The 21849-nt window shown below is 48.2% G+C and overlaps 1 protein-coding gene across 1 annotated transcript in view; it reads left to right on the forward strand.

Moving 5' to 3' along the window:
• Window positions 1–21849, forward strand: part of LOC119396986 (structural maintenance of chromosomes flexible hinge domain-containing protein 1) — a 218328-nt gene that overhangs the window by 120941 nt on the left and 75538 nt on the right. Inside the window, exons 30-32 of the mRNA XM_049416665.1 lie at window positions 953–1111; window positions 8458–8583; window positions 13082–13164. Coding sequence (XP_049272622.1) covers window positions 953–1111; window positions 8458–8583; window positions 13082–13164 — 368 coding nt within the window. The remainder of the gene's footprint in view (window positions 1–952; window positions 1112–8457; window positions 8584–13081; window positions 13165–21849) is intronic.

The raw sequence follows: 21849 nt of genomic DNA on the forward strand, positions 1-21849 counted from the left end.
GCACCAGCGAGCCAGGTTTATTCAGCGGCAGATGCGGTACTCAGCAGTTTCATTTTGGCTCTGCAGGCATAGGCCATGTGCCTTTAGAACTGCGTGTACGTTATGATTGTGTCTTTAGTGCCCATTGTTTCATCTGCAGCAGATGCGGCACTCACTAGCTTTGTTTTGACTTCGGTCAACGGGCGCGCAATGTCACGAAACTTAAATCTAGTGGAAACTGTTCAAGATGAAGAGCTTCAGCCGCAATCCGCATGCTGGCATAAAGCTCGTGTGCTGTATTGTGATGGGCGACTGATTAGTTGCTGGTCATTTTCTCGGTGACAAAATTGTCGTCACTTGTGTGTTTTGGTGATGGTAGTGGCAGCACATAAAAAGGGATGGGTGGAGAGCACGTTTTGGCTGAGGATACCAGAGTCTTGAGCCGTGGTCACTTTGTGAATGAAGTCACGAATGCCAAAAATTGCGGCATTTACACTGCTCTTATGGAAAATAAGTACAGGATTTACATATTAATCAAGACAGTTGAAGTGTATTGAATTGTTTATCGTTTTCTTGATACTTTCGATAATATGGCATTCGGTTATTTCGGACATTTTTTCTGGCCCCGTGAAATCCGAATTAATGAGACTTAGTGTACAACAAAACAAACCATCCACTTGTGAGTAGATGTTTGCTGTGTAGGAATTACTTGAGCATGTAGTGAGTTGCTTTGAAAGTGTGCTTGCAAGTTAATGTAGGTGGACGTTAAATTCATGATACATTAAATATGCTAAGTGCATAGCAAAGCCTTTGTAACTGTTACTGCCATGCAGGAGTGGACATGCCAACTTGTTGAAGTTTAGCTTTTTGCTTAATGAGGGCTGCAGCATTACTAGTTACACTCTTATGCTCTGGGAGGTGAGATTATCTACCGAGTGCTTCTTCAACGTCTTTGTTTGAATCTTTTGTGCAGAGTTGTGGCTTTCATGTGAAAGGCCTCAAGTTCATGGACAGCAGCCTAGGATGCAAGGAAGTTTGCTTCCAGTGGCGAAAGCTCAAAGACTACCTGCGACTTAACATTGTTCCTGGTCCGCCTGCCAGCCTCGCTTACACAAACTACAACCCTGCGGAGGTAGGTTACAAAATCAGGATCTTCGACTTATTTTAATCTTGAAGCACTGAAAAGTAGAGCTGTGCGAATAGCAAAATTTGGGGCGCGAAGCGAATTCGAATATTGAAGTGTGAGTGCGAATCGAATAGAATATTTTAGATGTGACACATCTCTTGCTCGGGGGTATGTAAGGCGGCGTGGCAATCCGCACGTGCCGTTGTAGTCCGCACTCACACTACGCATGCGCGCCTCTCCTTCTCTCTCTCCGACAGCTGCGCGTCACTCTCTCCACTTCTTTACCAGCACCTGCTTGCGCTTCTGCGTTCTCGCTTTTGCTTTCGCGGCGCATGCGCTACTCTCTGCGCTACTCTCCTCCTCTAAGCGGTTAGAGCGCAGCACGCGTTAAGTGCAGCGCTTGCTTTGGTTGACTCCACTTGACTCCATTGGTGCTTCCGGTGAAGCGTGATGGAAGCAACAGTCCCGTCAGTGAGTGGGCTGACACAAGCACGCGTCAGCATCAGCCCAATTGCATCCACTCAAGACAAAGCTGCGAAGCGAAGGGCACGCGAATAACACCGTTAATAACGATCCGAGGTCGGTAGCATGCCCAACGAACGCCAACGGAACGCGATCGTGCAAGTGCTCCGGCTTCGCATCGCCTCATGGTCCCCTTTAGCGGGAGATGGTGTAATCTTTTTCGAATATTTCTAGAATATTTTCCGAATACTTCGAAGCGAAATTACAGAAAAAAAAGTTAGAGAGGATTCCCAAGCATATTCTTACGAGATACGTAGCAACATGAAAGTGTTTCTTTTCGTTAGGTTGATGAAGCACTGGCGGGGTGGTGTTTCATAGTTGCCTTATTAAGGGGGGACGTGGCTTTTGGTACCAACTTTCTTATTTCTTCATGGATTTTGATGAAAATTGGCACACTTAATTGAAATATTTTTTTAATGCTACTGCAGAAATTTCATGAATATATCTTTGCAATTTTTTGATGTACAATATATTTCACCTTCTGCTCTTGTTCCGAGTCCGACTCGCTTAAAAAATGCGATAGGAAACTCGTTCAAAGTGCTATGCATTCTAAGATGTCTGATTGCGGGCATGACATTCTTAGATTTTTTTATTTGCAACAAAATTTTTTTTAGTTTTGATTTTTCATGAGGTGACTGTGCAACAGGCATCGAGGCTTTGTGCAACTCGTCAAATAGCTAATTATCAAAAGGCCATACTGAAAAAGCAAGAATGTCACGCCCTGAACTGTGCTTCAAGGAATATAGAACAAAAAACGGAACTGAAATAGACCCAGCGGTCACTGAGAAATCAGTGGAACAAGCGAAGCAGGAAGCAAGAAAAGTCGTTTTGAGAAAACGGCTTTTAAAGTTGTACCAATGATATTACTTCATCAAAAGGCACTGGGGTCGTAATCTTTTGAGTCCTTCGTAATGTGCAGTTTCTTGAGTGCCCTGTCTTTAGTTTGAGGTGCCGTGCTTCTCTAAAACACAAGAAGATTGTGATCTTTGGCGTGTTTTATAACATTGGACCTCCTGCACATGTGGCCTTTCATCTGTTCTGCTTTTGTTTTCTTTCTCTTTTTTTAAATCCTTTTCTGATATACAAAGAACATGTAGCATGGATTTTAAACGAAGTTATGAAGTGGTGCAATAAACATGACAGAAAACAAGATATTGTAATGCAATTAGGCCATGTACTATGATGATTTGCCAGCTTTCTTGTATTCATGCTATCACTAACATAAGTCTTGATTGCAATTGATCATTGAATCATTTTTATAGGATACTAAGAGTGGCTCTCATCATGACAACCTATCCCTTCCTCCTAAATAACAGGCAGTTATGGTCAAGACATTGGTGGAATAGGAATTCCTTAGCAGTTTATTCAAGACTCGAATTGGAAAGATATGAATTCATCTCCCTGTTTCACTCAAGCTCATTTGTAAACCTCGCCTGCGATGTGCTTCTATCATTCACCCGGTCGCGGACACGGTTATCTGCGAGGCTTTTATTTTTTCAGATGATTCATGAGCGCTTATGGCGATACCAAGCACTAGAGGTGTGCACGGGCTCCGGGTAGCCCGAAAGCCCGAGCCCGACCCGGCCCGCGGGCCGGGCTCGGGCGGGCCGACGTATTTTCACCTCGGGCCCGGGCCGGGCTCGGGCTACTTTGAGTTTTATCGGGCCGGGCTCGGGCCCGGCGCAAAGCCCGACTCAAGCCCGAAATACACTCAAACCTCGTTATAACGAACACGGATATAACGAATTATCGGTTATAACGAAGTAAATTAATAATAGTCTTGTCATAGCTACAGTGCTACAAATAAACGTTTATAACGAATTTTCGGATATAACGAAGTTATTTTCGTGACAGATGCGACTTTGTTATAATGAGGTTTGAGTGTATAGAGAATGAGCGGGAATTTTTTTCCAGCACGCATGCAGTGCCTTTTCCGCGACCGCCCTTTACCGCTTTTCCTTTCCATTGGCTACTTTAAACAAAAGGGGAGCAGGTAAAGCACTGCCTCTGTTGCACTCCGAAAAACAGAGAAGTAACACCACCTAAGCTAGTGACGTGCCACGCGACTGTTCGCGTTAGATTGAAGGCCAAATCCCATATGAGTGAAAATGCATGCGACAGCGACCCGACGTAGATCGCCTTCGTGCAAGCTGACGCTTCCATGGGCATACCCCATACACGTGACGGCTTTGGCGAGCGAACTTCATTGTTACTGGCATGAGGCCGTCTACTTGTAATTTGTAATCTGTGTAATGGAGACTGTTCGTCGTGTGTCGGTTGATCATATTTGATATGCTCAATAAGATGCCGAATTACCAGAAAACGATGTTTTGTTTTCGCAGCGAACCTTCAAAAAGCCGGGTCGGGCCGGGTCGGGCCCGGGATTGTGTTTTCGTACGTCGGGCCGGGCCGGGCGGGCTCGCAGCCCTTTGCCGTCGGGCTCGGGCGGGCCTTCGATAAAGTCAGCGGGCCCGGGCCGGGCTCGGGCTCGGAAATACGGCCCGTGCACAGCTCTACCAAGCACGGCCCCAAGCGCGCCGAAATTGCATCACCAGTGCTTTATTTCACCTCTAAGTGTTCGGCCGCATAGTCCGGGAAGTCGGCACGCGATGTGCTGGGTGGCGGCATTCGGTGACGATGCGCAATATGCCTAGGTGCAGTGACGAAAAATAGGCGCACAACGTGTTTGGCCTCGCATTTCGGGACGCTGACGCGCGCCCGCTGCGCAACGAGCTTGGCCGCGGGGTCCGCTGCCGATGCATAAAATGACCATCTGCGTTTCTGAGGAGCCGGCGGGCGAAGCGCTTCGTTGCTTGCGAAGAAGCACACTGCCGCGAGTCCGCTAATGCGTTGTTCTTGCCTGCAAAATTGGAAGTTCGTATCGCACGCCGGCGCTGCGAGCGGAGTTAGGCCTAGTGACTCTGAGCAGTAGACGCGCCGGCTGCGGTGCCCGATGTTTGTTTCAAAGTACGTAATGCGTGGTCACGAGTACAAGGAGTCGTCCCGCGATTATCTTCGCCACGACGTCCGAAGTGTTGATAAGCACCACCTCCGACCGCTGATCCGACGAGTGAACGCTAAAGGGTTGGTCCTAGACGCGTGCTTAGATGTTCGCTACGAGCACGGTGCGCCATCGTAATCTGATCAAGCTTCCGCTTGCAGCTCCAAACTAAAGCGTAGTTATATTCTACGTGATCGTCGAGCCGTGAACACATAACGAGTGCGAACGCGTCACGAAGTAATGCGACTTTACACAGCCGTGACCTCGCGACGCGCGAGCAGCAGCCGACGATCTACCGAAGCGAGCATTGGACCAATGGCGAGGTGCCCTGGGGCATCGTGGCGGACGCGGCCAATCGGAGGGCTCGAAACGACCTTCAAACATTATCTTTTTGTGCGTTTGTTTTTAAATGGAGGAGCCAGCTGCGGCGGGGAATTTGAAGACGGAGAAATGCGCTTTCCGATGAGCCCAAGATATCGGCGCCCGGTGGCGTCGTTGCGGAGCTATGATTTTTTGAAAATCTGTGTTTTTTTGCAATTTCCCCAATAATTTTCGCCACCTCGGCAGGCGCAACATTTTTTTATAGCAATTCTACGCGGTTTTCGGTGAAGATATTCGGATATAAAAAGGGCTACAGAAACTGAAAATGTGATTTTCAAAAAATCGATTTTTTTTGCCATTTTTCGCGATAGGAAAGCCGCATCGCCCCTTAACTCCAGAAAACGCTGGTTCCAACATGGAGATCAAAGATGTGGCAGAGGTAGGGGCTCAACTGATGCTATTTTGGACCTGAAATTTGGGCAGGAAGTCCGAAGAATCGGAAGCCGAAGCTTTTTAGCATCCAAACTTTCATATGTTCTCATATATTGACGTCTACGAGGCAGATTTGGAACTCCAGACTTGAAGGAAGCACACCCTTGTCCGCCACATCAGATAAGCCTCCACAGAAGTTGAAAGAGGAGGAGAGGTTGAGGAAATGGCATCTTTGCCTATCACATGTATTGCGCCGAACTTTGTAATTCGTGACGTAAAAGGTTTCAAAGAGGATTTAACGTATTTTGGCGCTACTGGCTTGACGAAATTTCCACAAACTCGTTATGTCAAGTCTCTGACCCCTTCAGAGGACAATGTACTTCGATTTAACCGATTAGGAACTACGTAGGCCCAAGCAGACGCCGTCAAAAATATGTGACATCACGGCAAATGGTGCGGGAATTCCAAGGTGGCGTCGCCACCTGTATTTCCTTTTTGCGCGTTTTCTCGCTTATTAAGCGTATTCTCACAGCAAGCGGGGTGTTTTTGGTATCGTGGTAGACTACTTTACTAATGCGAGAAAAATAGTTTTGCTCTTTAGTGTCCCTTTAATACATTTGCGACCGTAGCAGAGCTTGAAAGGCAGCTTTGCCGCAATGCCGGGGTATGATGAGGTGAAGCATATTGAAAGTCTAGGGACCACTTTCAATCGGCCGTTGACTGTCTTGGCAAAGTTCAACCGTAACGGAGCTTGAAAGGCAGCTTTGCCGCAATACTAGTGTACTGAGGTGAAGCATATTAAAAATTTGAAGGGGTCACTTTCAATCGGACGTTGACTGTACAGGGCGATTCCACGAAAGATCAAAAAATGGTGTATACTTGATGTTTCCGATTTTCCTCATAATTTTGTATGTCGTGCACATATGACTGCACAGCACGAAATTGCAGTTCGCTTTCAAATAAAAAATTTTTTCAACACAGGAAAATTCGACAAGTGTCGCCGGTTGACGACGACCATTTTACGAAGAGTGAGTTCTCGTAAATTCGCAACCATGCTGGCAGCTACTGAAGCTATATATTACAAATATCTTTCATTTTAGCGGAAGTAGAAGTAAAGAGGAAATAGCTCTTATCATTTCATGGAATTTTGAGCAAATTATGTATTTTTAAAAATTCACGAAAAACGCTGCGTTTTTGAAAATCAGTAAATTTGGGACGCTATGGCTACTTCTGTGAACATTAGCTTGTTGATATTTGCAGAATGAATAGGCCTTTATGTGAATAATGAACCTCTGCATTTGTATTTCTCTAATAATTTTCAAAGTAATAAATTTTCATGCACGAAACACCAAAAAGACATAAGTGCTCCTCGATTCAAAAATCTATAATAAAAAAACCCCAATCTCAATTTTGTTCAAAGTCCCCCAAAATGTTCTCAAAGGACTGTAGAATGATATTATGAAAAAACATGTTGCATCATTTTTATTTGAACAAAATCAGAAAATGTCAAACATTGTGTTTCCAGAGTGTGGTGGCTACTGCGTAAAGGACATCTCTAGTAACAAAAAGACGTGCTGGAGCTGCTCACAGTTACCAGCTGTACCATTATCAGCTCTCTAGCATTATGTGGACGCTCCGTAATGCAGTAGCTACAACTGAAATTCGCGACGCCGTGAAGCTATCTTGCTTGATTCTAGGGTCATCCTTGGTTCTTAAATTTTGGTGTGCAGTGTCACAAAACATAAAACATAATTACCAGTGGGTTGTGGGGTGCTATCACCCCCTGTAAAGATGTTTGCGCCTCATGGCGCACACGAGTCTCACGGATAGGCTGCAGTGGTCGTCGAGCAAGCAGTGGCGCTGTGCTCGCACGCATTAGGGTTAGCGCGGTGGCGCCGGCAGCGCCGCCTGCGGGAAAAGCTAGGCTGGCGGAGAGAACACAGCAGAGAGTCTTTTTTGGGTTTGGCGGCGTGCGTGGATGGACGTCTCCCGCGGTGGGTCCGTGGGGGACGATACCGCGGCTCGTTTCCCTCGGGGCCCCTCGTGGTGAGTCGTGCATCGGCGACACCACATGCACGGTGCATTATATGTCTTATGTTGTCTTGAGTGTGTGTTATGTTTTACGGGTATTCATTGTCATTGTATAATTTTAGCGTGTTACTAGTTTGTATAAGATTCGGCAGGCGAGCTCGCCGTATGTAAAAGAGTGTTTAATAAACGTACACGTGCTGTTGCACGACCGCGTGAACTGTGTCCGTGTGTTCCGAGAGCGGCGATGTCCCTCAGACCCCACAGGGTGCACCATAATTCAGGTTGTCGTCTTGCTTTCATGCGATATTAGACCACAGCTCTTTTGTTTTTGTGAAGTGTGGCGGTTTTCAATGTTGTGCATTCATTGGACTGAGCAAGTGGTTTGGCTTCGGCAAACATGATTGCATTGGCGTTGTGCCACTCAGGGAACACAGAGCTTTTGATTACGAGCTGTGGCGACAGAACCGGCACGATAGTTTCGCTTATCCCATACAATAGGGTAGCAAATTGGGTGAGTTGGAAAAGACTCATAATGGCCAGCACCAACAGTGTGTGCCTGTGTCATCATTTCTTTTTCTCGTCCGTGTTTTGTTTGTGCTGGCTGTCGTGAGTATCCTATTCAACCTCAGCGCATCGGACCTGCATTTCTGCAGCTTTACAGTTCATGCACAGACGCTGTGATGAGGGCTTTGCCTGTGCGGTATGATAACATTGTGGTCGCTGGATTTCGGCTTCAACCAAAATTGATTTTCTCGCGCTATTTAAGGAGTTTTGTCCTAGTGCTGCATTATTCGTACATTCTTGTGGCACTTTTAGTGTAAAAATGAATCTGGCTTTGCATGAAAGGTCAAATTTCGATTTTACGAAGTTTTCATATAATGAAGTAAACTTGCAATTTTACTGACTTGGTTATTTCGAGGTTCAACTGCACTACATTTACTGGTAATCGTCACATGGTAGTCAAAGTAGGTGTGAAGCTTTCATTGAGGCCAGGAAGTGTTTTGGTGAATACAATCCAGTGGACCATGCGCATGTGGCTTTGCAGCCTGTGACAGTGACGCCGGACGGAAAGATCCCCAAGCCCTTGGTGGTACAGCTTCAGGATGCCAGGGGTAATCCTTCCTTGGAGCCCAACATCAAGATCATCCTTGGCACAGACGAGGCTATCAAGGTACATACTGAATGCACACTCTTCATCGTATCACTGGATGAAGCGAAGCGACATTTTGATTGATGAATACTTGGGAGGAAGACTAGATGAGAGCTCCTTATGCTTAGGTGTCCCCTTAGAATAGTTGAGACCACCTGTGGCAAAAGCTCTATTCCCCATGTGTGGGCGAGCAGATAGCTGAAGATGCTTTTTGTAATATGGTTGTCCGCGATAAGTCATACTGGCGTGTTCATCAGTGGCTGCCATCTTGCCTTCGTTATGCGATGCTTACATTCATTGCCACAATCGCGTGGAAATCTGAGTCATTCATCGACTGGTCTCTGCAATTACCAAGAAGGCGGAAGGCCTTTTGTGGCACACTGTGACATCAGTGAGATGAGAAACGCAGTTACCGTAAAAACCGGAATATAGGTTGACCCCCCCACTTCGTAACTACTGAAAATTGAAAAAAAAAAAAAAAAAAAACGGGACGGCCAAAGTATCAGAAGGCGCCTTGACCGTGAAACAAACGCAATTTCAAATGGTGCACAGTGAAAATGCCATTTATTTACACGTGTGTTTACACGTAAGTCCCACATGGCAGAAAGCCAAAAGATGGGCTCAAGCATTAACTTTGTAAAACGTCACAACCGTCTTGGCAGCATTAATTCAAATGCAATTTGACATCCCCGGTAGCAATCACGACATGAGTGTGGCTCCTGGTTAAACTGTGCAACCTTCGTCTCCAGCTCGAGAGAGGCTGCGGTCTGGCACCGAAACAAAAGTTTTCTTCTGATTACTGCATGTTGTGATGTGATCCTTCAGCGTCCGCCAGTAGTGAATGCTTCTGTGGTGCACTCGATATGCCCACTGATCATAGCCACACGTGCCACTGTAACCAGAGCTGCTGGCATCACAGGCAGCAACAAAGAAAGAGTATTCGGCGAGATTGGAGCAGTGAGAACACCCATGCAAAGATAAACTTTCAGTTATTGTTTGTGACTCGCAGCCCGCACTTGCACTCACGTGCGCTAGCATCTCACACACCTTTCACACACTTTAGACCAGATTTCTTCGTGCCTTCGCAAACTTGATTGCTGTTTTCTTAAACGCTGCAGTGAGCTGTCATCGGCCACCGGTCGAGAACAAAAAAAAAAAGCCCCTCGGAGCATAGATTCACAAGACAACAACAAAATCGCAAAATGAGGCCACCCACAGCACAAGGCTGCTAGTAAACAAAGATGATTGCTGATGATTGCAGTGGCGATGGAGGTGGCTGACTTCAGTTGCCCATAGTGGCCAGACTTTGTGAAGTTTTTCTGCCAATGACCGGTATATAAGACAGGGGTCGACTTTTTAAGGCTGTTTAAAAAAAAAAAAAAAAAAGTTTGACTTATGTTCCGGTTTTTACGGTAACTTTTTTTTGTGACAAAAAGCTATCGTGGTACGCACTAAACAAAAGGCTTTGGAAAACCAACTTTCTTATAACTTAGCAGATGTTGATGAAAATTGGCACAAATATTCAGCATGTCTCCCTGATGCTTCCAAAAAAGTTTCAGAGTGTTACCTTCAGAACTTTTTATTCAATTAAATTTTTACTTCTTGCATTCCTTTGCAATTTGCGCAATGCCTGGAGAGTTTAAAAAAAGGACTAGAAGGCTAGGTGAATATTTGTTGCATAGCTAAATGCACGCTGAGTGTCGTGACATTCTTGCTTTATTTTTTTTGCAACACAATATTCTTGCATTGCGATTCTTTTTGATACCTTCAAATCAGGCACACTCTTGGGGTGAACGAGTAGTCACATCGTAAAATTACAAAGCATCAAAATCAGAAAGAAAGAATGTAACGACATGCATTGTAGTCTAAGAAACATGACAAAAGAAACTGAGCCAAAATAGGCCGAACAGTTACGAAGGAAATGGCTGCGCAAACTTGGCAGGCAGGCAAAAAGGCACTTTTGAGAAAACGGCTCTCGAAGTTTCACCTTGTATCCACTGATCTAGAATGCACCAGGATCATAGTTTTTGGTGTCCTTAGTGATGTGAGGTCTCTTGAGCATTTGGTGCTTGCTTTGGTGCACTTTTGATGCCTTTTTTGCCCGTATGGCATCCTTCTCTGCAGCCCTTTGAATGGAGTGTTTCCAGGCTTCGGGCCAAGTGATGCCCAGAACTCTGTATAAGCATAGAGAGTGCCAGTATTATACTTGCAGACAGCCTCATTGACAGCTGTTTCAGCGGAAATCAGTGAAGCGTTTAGCTCTTCAGGTAGAATTAACTAAACTACCGAATGAAGACTCTCGGCCGCATTTTGAGGGGTTTTTTTTTTTTTTTGGCAACAGCCGAGCAGCTGAGGGTGGTCAGGTTTTAGTAGACTGGCAGCAATGCAGTGCTGCCAATTTATATGTGTGTGGTGGTGGAACCTTGCCTTCAGCTTCTGCAGCACAGTACTTGCACCAGCTCAAGGACTCAAGTGGGCAGAATTCATAGTGCGGCTCTTAATCTCTCGAGGTGACATGATAGAACGTTGCCATTATGGCCTTTTTCATGTCATCAACGTCAACGTTATCACGGATAGCCATACCATAATAACTAGTCAGTCTTTTAATCAGGTCTTGAGTCAGGCCGGCCCATTCTCCAAGTGGTTGATCTTTTTTGCTTCTTGATACAGGTGTTGGCAGAGCTGTACTCATCCTCTTTTTGACATGATTTATACAGTCTTCTTTAGCCAATGGAATAAATCCGTATGTTTTTTTCTTCAGAAAGAGTAAGGGGAGTATCACTGTTTCCATCACAAATAATGGATGTGTGCCGGAGGTCATTCTTTCCAGTGACCTTCTGAATAAAATTAAGGTGGGGGACGTGACATTCAGTACTAACCTTCTTATTCCTTCGTAGGTTTTGATGAAAATTGGCACACTTGTTGCAAACATTTCAAGGATGAAATATATGAGCAGTTTATTCAATAACGCGAGTTGGTCAGATATAAATTCAACTCCCTGCTTCACACACGCCACGCTCATTTGCAAACCTCGCCTGTGGTGAGCTTCATCATCCACTCGGTCGCGGAAATGGTAATTTGCGAGGCTTTCATTATTTTAGAAGATTCATCAGAGCTAGCGGCGATACTAAGCACGAATCCAGGCGTGCCTAAATTGCATCACCAACGCTTTCTTTCATGCCGATGTACTCGGCCGCGGGGTCCGGGAAGTCGGCGCACAATATGCTGGCTGGCGGCATTCGGTGACAATGCGCAATGCTCGTAGCCGCAGCGACAAAAAATCGGTGCGCAATTTCGCGCCGACGCGCGAAATTGCTAGCCGCTGCTCGGAGCGGTCAATGCGCGACGAGCTTGACCGGGAGTCCGCTGCCGATGCGTAAAGTGCCCATCCGCACTTTCGAGTAGCCAGCGGACGATGCGATTTGTTGCTTGCGACGAAGCATAGTGCGGCTTGTCCGCTAGCGCGATGTCCTTGCCCTTAAAGTTCGGATTCGTCTCGTAAACCAGCGCTGTAAACGGAGTTAGGCCTAGCCACGACTCCGAGCAGTAAGCTCAGTCGCGGTGTGCGTGGCCGCAGTGCCCGATGTTTCAAAGCACGTCATGTTCGATCGCGAGTACAAAGAGTAGTAGGCGAAGTTCTTCGTCACGGAGGACGAAGTGCTGACAAGCTGAACTACCCGAGACACGCATCTGCGATGTTGGCGACGAGTGCGGCACGCTATCGTCTATCGTACATTGATGACTGCGCTTCCACTTGCAGCTGTCAAACTACAGGGTAATCATATTCTAAATTATCGTCGACCCGTGCACACAGAACGAAAGCGAACGCGTCACTAACTAGCACGATTTTCGACAATCGTAACATCAGGTAACATCGCGACGCGTAAGCAACAGACGACTGTCCTCTCGGAGCGAGCATCGGACCAATGGCGAGGCATGCTGGAGCAACATGGCGGACGCGGCCAATCGCAGGGCTCGAAACGACCTTCAAAGATTTGCTTTTTGTGCGCTTGTTTTCAAAGTGAGGAGCCAGCTGAGGCAAGGAATTTGAAAACAAAGAAATGCTCTTTACGACTAGCTCAAAATGGTGGCGCCCGTTTGTACCGTTGCGGAGCAAGAATTTTTTGAAAAGCACTGTTTTTTTTTTTTTTGCGATCTCCACAATAATTTTCGCCACCTCATCACGTGCAACAAATGTTTCAAAGCACTTCTAGGTGGTTTTCAGTGAAGATATTTTGGAATCGGATAGAAAAAGGGCTACAGAAACTGAAAATGTGATTTTCGAAAAATCGTTTTTTTTTTTTTTGCCATTTTGCACGATACGAAAGCCGCGTCTCCCCTTAAGCGCTCAGCCAGTGCGTTTTAACTGTTCGTATGATTAAAGCGGGTATGTATTAATGGGGTTTGACTGTACGTGCGTCATAGACCCTCAAAGGTTAATGCTTCTGGTTCACGTACTTGGTTGTTCGTGCATGTATATAGCCACCATATGGCACATTTCACTTGCATTGTGTTGCAGGCGATACCTCCTCAGCAACCAGTGAAGACGGACTCCAAGGGAAAGGCTTCCTTCGGCATTCTCACGCTTGCCCTCAAGAATCCGTACGTGTTACGAGTGGATACCATATTTATTCGCATAGTGGTCACACCTTTTTTCTCTGCTAATTGACCCAGTCTTCAGAGTGCGATAATTATGTGGGGTAAAATAATTTTCAGGAGACGAATCAAGATGCAGGTCCGAATTCTTATACTGCCTACCATGACCATAACCAATGAAACAGGCTGCACAAGGCCTATATTTGTATAAAAAGTACAGTGCCTAGAATATACATGCTAGTGTGCTAAGCGTGTGCATTGCGGTGGCATCAAGAGTGATGCCTGCCGCCAGCATGTGCTTAGTGCGCTACACTACGTGACCTTGCCGGGATCGCTTCTCTGTACACTACGTGCTTCAGAACAATGGTTCATGCGCAAAGTCTTGCTTCTGCTGTTAGTTAACACTTTGTCCTTCACATAGGGGCTTTGGCTTTCCCTTTGAGTGCTCTTTAGGGCACCACATGCGGAGAATTATCTTGAAAAATGGCTGGAAAGGAATCAATTGTGAGGCGAGATTTCCTGCTAGAAACTTTACTTGTTTTGTGGTTGACTGTAATTTTGAACTAGCACTTGACGTAGCTATTCTAGGAATGTTTCTCATGAATGGCAGCCGTCGGGGTTAGTCTTTGATCTGCCCTCTCCATGTTCTTCTACTGCTCCGCTGGACGTTCAGGGTTCACAGGCATACAGAATCCACCTTTTGCGACACATTGTGGCATCGTCGTGCAGTGATAATGAGAAACAATCTGACATGTGCTGCTGCGCACCCTGACTGCATTGCTGTTGTGCGTGAGACTCGTGAGCTGACAAGCAACGTGTGAAAACAATGATGATCTATTTTTGTTAGTTTGTGGGGGCTGATGATATGAGCCGCTCTCGGAACACGCAGAGACAGTTCACGCTGTCGGGCAACAACACATGTACATTTATTAACCTCTTTTACATACGACGAGCTCACCTGTCGAATCTGAAACACAACTAGTAGCACGCTAAGTAACCATATACAGTAGAACCCCGCTGATACGTTTTTGAAGGGACCGTAGGAAATAAACGTAAGAGACGGGAAACGTAAGAGCCGAAAAACGGGAAAAACGGCAAAATATTTAGTGGTACAGAATTTTATTTCAATTCTTACGAGCAGCACGAAAATTGGCGCGCTCAGCCGCGATCTAGTCGATGGATAGAAACGCGGAGCTTAGGACGGCCTTATCCACAGAAATGTAATCAACGTATGTGATCTTTTTAACACCAACAGCTGTAGGCATGAAAGAACTAAGCACACGCAATCACGACCGGCGCGGCGAGTCCGACCGCGAACCGCACGCACGACCGTGCGAGCTCCAACCACCTCGAACTCCTCCCTTTCTCCAACAAATAACGATGATGATGAGTCTACGCCAACGCGATGGCAGAAGTGAATGCCAATCTCGAAGGCCTTGCTTTCGCAAGCAATTACGTCATACACGCCATGTTTGTGCAATGCAAATCTCAGAGGCTATGCTTTTGTCAATAGTAAATGCCAATCTCGAAGGCCTTGCTTTCGCGAGCTGTTACGTCATAGACGCCATCTTTGCAATTTGAATCTCGAAGGCCATGCTTTTGTTTGCATCAATTGAAAGATTCTGTTGCTTGCGCCTCTCATGCGGCTAATATTACGGTCAAACGAGGCCAAGCTGCGTGAAAATGCACCATGGCCGCTCTCTTTGGTAGTCACTCGGTCGGCTCCGGGCGCACTTCGCGACGTATCATACGGGAACGGTCCGAAAGTTACGACGTAACAGCGGGGTTCCCAATACATTGTATCCTATGGGAGCTATGCCGGGACCGGCGGAAAACGACGTAACAGCCGGGAAAACGCAGCAGTGAGGAACGTAACAGCGGGGTTCTACTGTACACTGCCTAGTACAATACAGAAAAAACATAACAAACACAAGACAACATAAGACATACAATGCACCATGAATGCGACGTCGCCGATATTCGAATCGCCACGAGGGGCCCGCGGGAAACGAGCCATGGTATTGTCCCCCACGGACCCACCGCGGGAGACATCCATCCATACACGCCGTCAAAACTCCAGAAAGGACTCCCTGCTGTTTCCTGCACACCGGCCTAACTTCTCCCGCAGGTGGCGCTGCCGGCACCACCGCCCTAACCTGCGTGAGCACAGCGCTACTGCTCACTCGGCACCCGTTTAACGCTTTCTCTCCCGGGAAAATAGGCCAATTTTGGGTACTCTAGTAAACAATTTTTATACTGCCCCAGAATAATATTGGTACTACAGTAAAACCTCGTTTATCCGGATCTCGTTGTCATGAGTAAAGGGGCACGGGGCGCGTGCCGGACAGCGCAAGGCGTCGATGGTGTGCGGGGAATGGAAAAGTACCCGATGGTGTGCACCCCCGCCACGTCGACGCAAGCCATTGGCCGGCGAAAGGCGCGTGCCACGCGACCTGAACTGAGGTGCGAAACCCCAGAGGAACAAGCAGGCATTGTTCGGTGGAGTTGTCGAGGAGCAAGGTGGTGCAGGCCAGCGTCGCGTCCGCAACGGGAACAGCAGGGCTGAGTTCTGGAGGCAGCGTTTTGCATGCCCCGGGAGGGTGGCCGTCGACCTTGGTGTCTACCGAGCGAGGCGTCCCGGGCTTGCGGCAGCCTCATCACGCAGTTCTCATGGCACCGGCGGCACTACCACAGCTCGGCAAGACGACGGCGACCCACCGACAATCACCGCAGAGCCACGTCGACAGTTCGAGCCGGTGGCACTGAGGAGAGGCCGACAGTTAGGCCTAACTGGGAGAGACCGGCGTACTCGACAGAGAACGAGGCATCGGTGAGGAAGACGATCAGCGAGGCGTCTGATCAACGACGGCGGCCCGGAGACGTCGGCAGGAGCTGCGACGACAGGACTGGGCGTCGACTTTGGACTTGGATTGAGTCTGCGGACTCCTCGAACGGAGTAAGAACGTTCCATGTGTAGCGCAACTAACTGAGAGGCCATAGTGGCCAGGCGCTCGAGTAGAGAGGAGCTAGACATAGCTCGAATGTTTTGTAGAGTTAGTGATTGTGCACTAACTCAGCATTTGCACTTGTTGAATTTTTGTTGTAAATTTTGAGTGCGTGTTAGTGTTGTTTGCCGTGGTGTGTTAGATAAAGTTTTGTTTGCAGTGCCACCACGGTCTCTCCCGAGTCTCTCTTCTCTCTCTCTCCCAACTCCACTCCGCGTTGCAAGCGCTCCCGAGATACGTGACATAATAAGTGGCGAGCCTGCCAGGATTTTTCCAGCGTTGGGCCCAGTCACGTATCGTCGGGGGTTGCAAGGATGGATTGGGGGAAGGTATCAAGAGTCATTCGGGAGAGAAAGCTCAATAAGGAGCAAGCTCTAAGGTTTATTGAAGAAGAGAGGGAACGCCGTCGACAAGAGTTCGAGGCGGAACGCGTGGTAGCGTTGGAAGCTTATGCTAGAGAGAAGCAGGAACTCGAGCTTCAGCTGTGATTGGCACAAGCCAAACAAGGCACAGTGTGCACTGGAAAGGATGAGAAAAGATCCATAGAGATTGTATCGGGAGATATCAATGTGCCTGAGTTTCATAGTTCTGTTTCCGCTGAGCAAAGGGCCAGTGAGCCTGCTAGTGGTGCAGATGCGAGCAGTCTTTGTAGAAATGGGCAGGACAAAGAGGAATCAAGGGTTGCACATAGTGACAGGATATCAACAGTTAGTGAACTGCATGCCAGTGCTGTTGAAGAAGGGACGGAGGTAGAGAATGCGACACCTCCAGACAACAAAGAGCCAAAGGATAGCTCCCCACTGAGGAGCATGTATGTTGAAGAAAGAAGTAGTCAGCGTTCGCGAGATGTCACAATAAAGAGTAAGATGAACGCAATGGCTCAGAAGCACAGGGCTAAACGCGTAAAAGTTAAGGAAACGCAGGCAGCTCCAGAGATAGCGAAAAGTGGTTTCAAGCATCAGGACGCAAGATGCCCGAGCTGTGAACAGTAGACGCGTAAGACGAAGGAGAAAGAACGCTGCGAAAACGCGTCAAGTAGGTTATAATTATTTGGATGCAGAGAGGGTCGTGCAAGAAGCCAGTGTCGGGCATAAATGTAGGACGCAGTCACAGAAAGTTAGTTCAAAGAGGCGTCCCGTGACGAGAAACGGAGGAAACAGCCATAGGGAGCACGCTACGTGGGCAAATAAGAACAGTCCTTTTAAGAATGAGCTGAAGAAAAAGGGCCCAAATGTTGCATATGGGGGGAGTAAATCAACGACTAGCGAGTCCCATGCCAGTGTTCCTGAAGTGGGCATAGAAGAAAAGAACGCGATGCATCCAGGCAACATGGAGATAGGATATAGCTCGTCGCGGATGGGTATGCCCGGTGAAGGAAGAAGCGGTCAGCTTTCGCAAGATGTAATGCCAGCGGGCAGGCAGAGCATTGGAGTGCCTCAGACGCACGAGGGTAAAAGCGTGAAAGTAAAAGAAATGAGGACAGCTCGAAAAGTGCTGAAAACTGGTAGCATTTGTTGAATTTTTGTTGTAAATTTTGAGTGCATGTTAGTGTTGTTTGCCGTGGTGTGTTAGATGAAGTTTTGTTTGCAGTGCCACCACGGTCTCTCCCGAGTCTCTCTTCTCTCTCTCTCCCAACTCCACTCCGCGTTGCAAGCGCTCCCGAGATACGTGACATAATAAGTGGCGAGCCTGCCAGGACAACTCCACCGAACAATGCCTGCTTGTTCCTCTGGGGTTTCGCACCTCAGTTCGGGTCGCGTGGCACGCGCCTTTCGCCGGCCAATGGCTTGCGTCGACGTGGCGGTGGTGCACACCATCGGGTACTTTTCCATTCCCCGCACACCATCGACGCCTTGCGCTGTCCGGCACGCGCCCCGTGCCCCTTTACTCATGACATTGGGCCCCCTTTTAAGAGTTTTTTCGTAAAAAACTGCTCTTGTCCTCCTCTTTAGGGTTCCGGCCCTCTGCTCTTCCGTTGGTCTTGTAACTTATGGCTTGTTCCCTCCTGTCTTGCGTTCACATTTACTTTCACTGACACAGCACCAAACACTGCACTCGACCGTTCACAATGTCCACGAGTTCATCGTTCGTAGAACTCTAGACCGCAGTCTCTACACTCGCCGAAATAACTACGCACAATTCTCTGAAAAAAAAAACTTCAAAAACTACGCACCATACGCAACACTCACCCTTCTAAAATATTCACAAATTCAATTACTCCCAAGCTTTACTCACAAATAGCCGTACAATAATATTCTCAAAACCTATTCACTGCACAGAATTTATATTTCACAGAGCCCTTCTTAACACCATAGCAGCCACCAGTTTACTTCCCCACGCTTAAACCTGTGCTTTTTCACATTTCGTGTCTTCGGTTTTTTCCGCCGTCTGTTCGCCGCCCATTGTCTCGCCCGCTCACTACAGCTGATGACCCTAACCCGACGCCTCTTCCAACCAACCTTCTCTGACTTCGTCCTCCCTCTATATCTGACACTGGTTACATGCACCACACTCTCTGCATCCCAGCAATTCCAACCTGCTTTACGCGTTTTCGCAACATTCTTCTTCATTCGCTTTACGCGTCTGCCATTGACAACTTGGAGAGCTTTCCTTGCGTCCTGACAATTGCTACCAGTTTTCAGCACTTTTCGAGCTGTCCTCATTTCTTTTACTTTCACGCTTTTACCCTCGTGCGTCTGAGGCACTCCAATGCTCTGCCTGCCCGCTGGCATTACATCTTGCGAAAGCTGACCGCTTCTTCCTTCACCGGGCATACCCATCCGCGACGAGCTATATCCTATCTCCATGTTGCCTGGATGCATCGCGTTCTTTTCTTCTATGCCCACTTCAGGAACACTGGCATGGGACTCGCTAGTCGTTGATTTACTCCCCCCATATGCAACATTTGGGCCCTTTTTCTTCAGCTCATTCTTAAAAGGACTGTTCTTATTTGCCCACGTAGCGTGCTCCCTATGGCTGTTTCCTCCGTTTCTCGTCACGGGACGCCTCTTTGAACTAACTTTCTGTGACTGCGTCCTACATTTATGCCCGACACTGGCTTCTTGCACGACCCTCTCTGCATCCAAATAATTATAACCTACTTGACGCGTTTTCGCAGCGTTCTTTCTCCTTCGTCTTACGCGTCTACTGTTCACAGCTCGGGCATCTTGCGTCCTGATGCTTGAAACCACTTTTCGCTATCTCTGGAGCTGCCTGCGTTTCCTTAACTTTTACGCGTTTAGCCCTGTGCTTCTGAGCCATTGCGTTCATCTTACTCTTTATTGTGACATCTCGCGAACGCTGACTACTTCTTTCTTCAACATACATGCTCATCAGTGGGGAGCTATCCTTTGGCTCTTTGTTGTCTGGAGGTGTCGCATTCTCTACCTCCGTCCCTTCTTCAACAGCACTGGCATGCAGTTCACTAACTGTTGATATCCTGTCACTATGTGCAACCCTTGATTCCTCTTTGTCCTGCCCATTTCTACAAAGACTGCTCGCATCTGCACCACTAGCAGGCTCACTGGCCCTTTGCTCAGCGGAAACAGAACTATGAAACTCAGGCACATTGATATCTCCCGATACAATCTCTATGGATCTTTTCTCATCCTTTCCAGTGCACACTGTGCCTTGTTTGGCTTGTGCCAATCGCAGCTGAAGCTCGAGTTCCTGCTTCTCTCTAGCATAAGCTTCCAACGCTACCACGCGTTCCGCCTCGAACTCTTGTCGACGGCGTTCCCTCTCTTCTTCAATAAACCTTAGAGCTTGCTCCTTATTGAGCTTTCTCTCCCGAATGACTCTTGATACCTTCCCCCAATCCATCCTTGCAACCCCCGACGATACGTGACTGGGCCCAACGCTGGAAAAATCCTGGCAGGCTCGCCACTTATTATGTCACGTATCTCGGGAGCGCTTGCAACGCGGAGTGGAGTTGGGAGAGAGAGAGAAGAGAGACTCGGGAGAGACCGTGGTGGCACTGCAAACAAAACTTTATCTAACACACCACGGCAAACAACACTAGCACGCACTCAAAATTTACAACAAAAATTCAACAAGTGCAAATGCTGAGTTAGTGCGCAATCACTAACACTACAAAACATTCGAGCTATGTCTAGCTCCTCTCTACTCGAGCGCCTGGCCACTATGGCCTCTCAGTTAGTCGCGCTACACATGGAACGTTCTTACTCCGTTCGAGGAGTCCGCAGACTCAATCCAAGTCCAAAGTCGACGCCCAGTCCTGTCGTCGCAGCTCCTGCCGACGTCTCCGGGCCGCCGTCGTTGATCAGACGCCTCGCTGATCGTCTTCTTTGCCGATGCCTCGTTCTCTGTCGAGTACACCGGTCTCTCCCAGTTAGGCCTAACTGTCGGCCTCTCCTCAGTGCCACCGGCTCGAACTGTCGACGTGGCTCTGCGGTGATTGTCGGTGGGTCGCCGTCGTCTTGCCGAGCTGTGGTAGTGCCGCCGGTGCCATGAGAACTGCGTGATGAGGCTGCCGCAAGCCCGGGACGCCTCGCTCGGTAGACACCAAGGTCGACGGCCACCCTCCCGGGGCATGCAAAACGCTGCCTCCAGAACTCAGCCCTGCTGTTCCCGTCGCGGACGCGACGCTGGCCTGCACCACCTTGCTCCTCGACAACTCCACCGAACAATGCCTGCTTGTTCCTCTGGGGTTTCGCACCTCAGTTCGGGTCGCGTGGCACGCGCCTTTCGCCGGCCAATGGCTTGCGTCGACGTGGCGGGGGTGCACACCATCGGGTACTTTTCCATTCCCCGCACACCATCGACGCCTTGCGCTGTCCGGCACGCGCCCCGTGCCCCTTTACTCATGACACTCGTTAACTTGGAAATTCATTTAACTCGGACTCGCGGCGCGGTCCCGGCAAAACTGTGTGTACTACAATGGTGTTGAATGCTCGTTAATCCAGAGGGATTTAGCCGCGTACCGGTTAACTCGGACAACTCCGGAGTCGGGACTCCATGCTTTCAGTCGTGCAATCTCAGCGCCTTGGAGGTTCAAGCATTCACTGCTTGCCGTAACCGATGGCGGAACCAGAGTTTTGGAGAAACCGAACGAACGACTCCAGCAGGATATGATCATGATGATAGTGAATGAGAGGGGGGAAGTGGCTAGGTGGCGCTAGTCACCACTCGGCGGAAGCGCTTGGGCCGCCGGCGCATCCATTGTCTACGCCTGTGCCTTTGCTACTGGTTTCTTTGTGTTGTGACTTCAGGCGTAGTGTGCGAGCTCGTGCATATTGCATTCTCTGGCTGTGCTTGTGCGCGTTGCCGCCGCCGTCGCGCTTCATAGTGATGGCGACCGTCACCTAAGTGAAGCGGCAACAGCAGCCAGCAAATGATCTAGAAAGAAAGGTGATGATATTGAATGACGTGAACGCAGGTGTTTCTCGGCAGGAGATAGGTCTCTCCTTCCTAGTGGCGTCCAGATTATAGACTATGTCGCCGTTGCTGGTCCGCTGACTGACGATGACATATTATCGGAAGTGCTTGAAAAGGATCAGAATCACTGTTCCGATGACGACAGTCAAGATGAGCCGATGCGACATCGCACCGTGCAGGAGGCCTCTGAAGCCCTCGCTGTCCTCGAGGAGTTCTTTGTCAGTTCTTGCGACAGCGAGCGTGCGCACCACCACCACCTGATAAGGTTGAAGAAGATCGTTCTAGCACA

This window comes from Rhipicephalus sanguineus, chromosome 6 (genome assembly GCF_013339695.2).
Source record: "Rhipicephalus sanguineus isolate Rsan-2018 chromosome 6, BIME_Rsan_1.4, whole genome shotgun sequence".
Taxonomy (NCBI): domain Eukaryota; kingdom Metazoa; phylum Arthropoda; class Arachnida; order Ixodida; family Ixodidae; genus Rhipicephalus; species Rhipicephalus sanguineus.